Genomic DNA, 1,931 nt, shown 5'->3' on the forward strand with positions numbered 1-1,931 from the left:
CCAAGACGTTGGCGATGAGTTGGCAGCGTACCTCGTCGTCGGTCGCCGCCTCGGTCGAGATGACAAGACCGAGGCCGAGGTCAACGAGAGTGTGCGACTCGACATGCAGCCGTGGCGGGACCTCATGCAGCGCATCCGCGCGATCGCGCCGGCCGACACGCCCGCTGCGTACCTGAATGCTGTGCACACGTTCAACGAGGCCAACATTGGCCACAAGTTGCCCGACCTCGTACTGCTGATGACCAATCTGCTGGCGGAAGACTTTGTCAAGATGCAGAAGAGCCCGGTCACGTGGCCCTACTGGCTCGGCGCAGTTGTTCTGGGGGCCGTCGCTGTGGGGTGTGCCGTCGCGACGACCGCTAGTGCCGCCGAGGTGGCTGGAGCCCTCGTCGGCGCCGCTGCGGCACAGTTCAGATCGACGAAGTCGGCGGGGCCATCCTTCGGGCAACTCTTTGGATCGCTCATCGCCTTGATTGCAGGCGGCTTTGGCAGCTACGGCGCCTCGTGGAGCGCGCTTGCGATCCATCTCAAGACCGAATCCTTTCGCACCGCGTCAAGCGCCTACTCGGACCAGCTCAAGAAGATGGCATCCTCCATGGGCCTGCATGACGCACCGCCGACGACGCGGCTCTTGGAGACGCAGCTGGCGGCAGTCGAGCTGCCCAACGATGCGAAGCAACGGCCGCTCTTCGCCGCCTTCTCGAAGGTGATGCAGACGCTCGTTCGACTCGAAGAGGCGTGTAAAGCCATCGTCTTTATCGTGCTCAACGGCGACCAGCACGTCGGCAAGTCGTGGTTCATTCGAGCGCTCAACAGCACGCGACAGGAGGCCCGCGAGTCGACGACCTCGCCAAGTTTCTTGCGCTACGCGCCAATGGCCGACGACCCGACCCGTAAGGTCTACCTCATCGACATACCTGGCAACAACACGTTGAACGAAGTCCAGGCGCAGTACACGGCCGGCCTCCACGGCGTTGGCACCATTGGCATTAGCCTCCTCCAGTTTGACAAGACGCCGCACGTGTTGCCCGCGGCGGCCATCCGCAGCGCGTTTAATGGCTGTGACTGCGTCCTCCTCTGCCTCAACAAGGTCGCGGGGCTGGGCCTCGACCTCGCGACCGAGCTCGAAGAGGGCGAGTCGCTCGTGATCCCACCCATCGTCGAGACGTGGCAGCAGCAGTTGGAGCTCAACGGCATCGACTTCTCGAGCGGCAAGTTTTACCTCATGGCGACCGAAATGCACGGCTCCAGCAAGGCAGAGACCTCGAAGATGACTGCGCGCCAGCGCAGCCGGTTGAAGGAGGACATCGAAGACAACCTGGAAGCGGTCCGCGTCAACGGCGGCCAAACCACAATTGACGTCGTCAACTGGATCCGCGACCAGGTCGACCGCATCATTCAGTCCCGCTCGTCGTCGTAGCCTGCACACGAATGCAATGGTTTTGGTTTTCTTTCGATGCATCAGGTCACAATATGAGGCGCGCTCACGGGCTCTGCCACGAGACTGTGCACCGGTGCACAAACCAAGTTGCCTATTCGCTGCAGCCTACCGGTACGGCGCAAGCTACCGTTGTACTACAGGAAAATGAATGCGGCAAGGTCCCAGCGAGCTGCCCTGCGTGGCGTCCTAACCTGAAGTGGAGAGGTCTTCTTGCTACTCCTCGACCCGCCTTGCACCTGTAAAATGGGTCGAATCAGACGCCTGGGCCATGCCAGTGCTCGTTCGACATAAGCTTCTTTGCACAAGGCCGACTGCGCTACTCGTAAATAGTGCTGACTAATAGGACTGCAGCTATCAGTCAACCTGGTCTCGAAGACTCGAGCTGCGGTATCGCACGGGCCAAGGACACTTGGCTACTCGATGGATCGGGATGGGGCGCGCCACAGCCAATCAAATGCGTCCAGAGTGTAGGTGCAATTGCACTTGGGTG

The 1,931-nt window shown here is 61.0% G+C and overlaps 1 protein-coding gene across 1 annotated transcript; it reads left to right on the plus strand.

Annotated features, from left to right (window-relative positions):
• Positions 1–103: 103 nt before the first annotated feature.
• On the plus strand, positions 104–1,420 carry SPRG_03793 (hypothetical protein; the record flags this gene model as incomplete). Its single annotated transcript, XM_012342361.1, has 1 exon — positions 104–1,420. One exon carries the CDS (start codon positions 104–106, stop codon positions 1,418–1,420), a length of 1,317 nt encoding a protein of 438 aa, XP_012197751.1.
• Positions 1,421–1,931: the final 511 nt, after the last annotated feature.

The sequence above is a fragment of the Saprolegnia parasitica genome, assembly GCF_000151545.1.
Source record: "Saprolegnia parasitica CBS 223.65 unplaced genomic scaffold supercont2.9, whole genome shotgun sequence".
Lineage (NCBI taxonomy): Eukaryota > Oomycota > Saprolegniomycetes > Saprolegniales > Saprolegniaceae > Saprolegnia > Saprolegnia parasitica.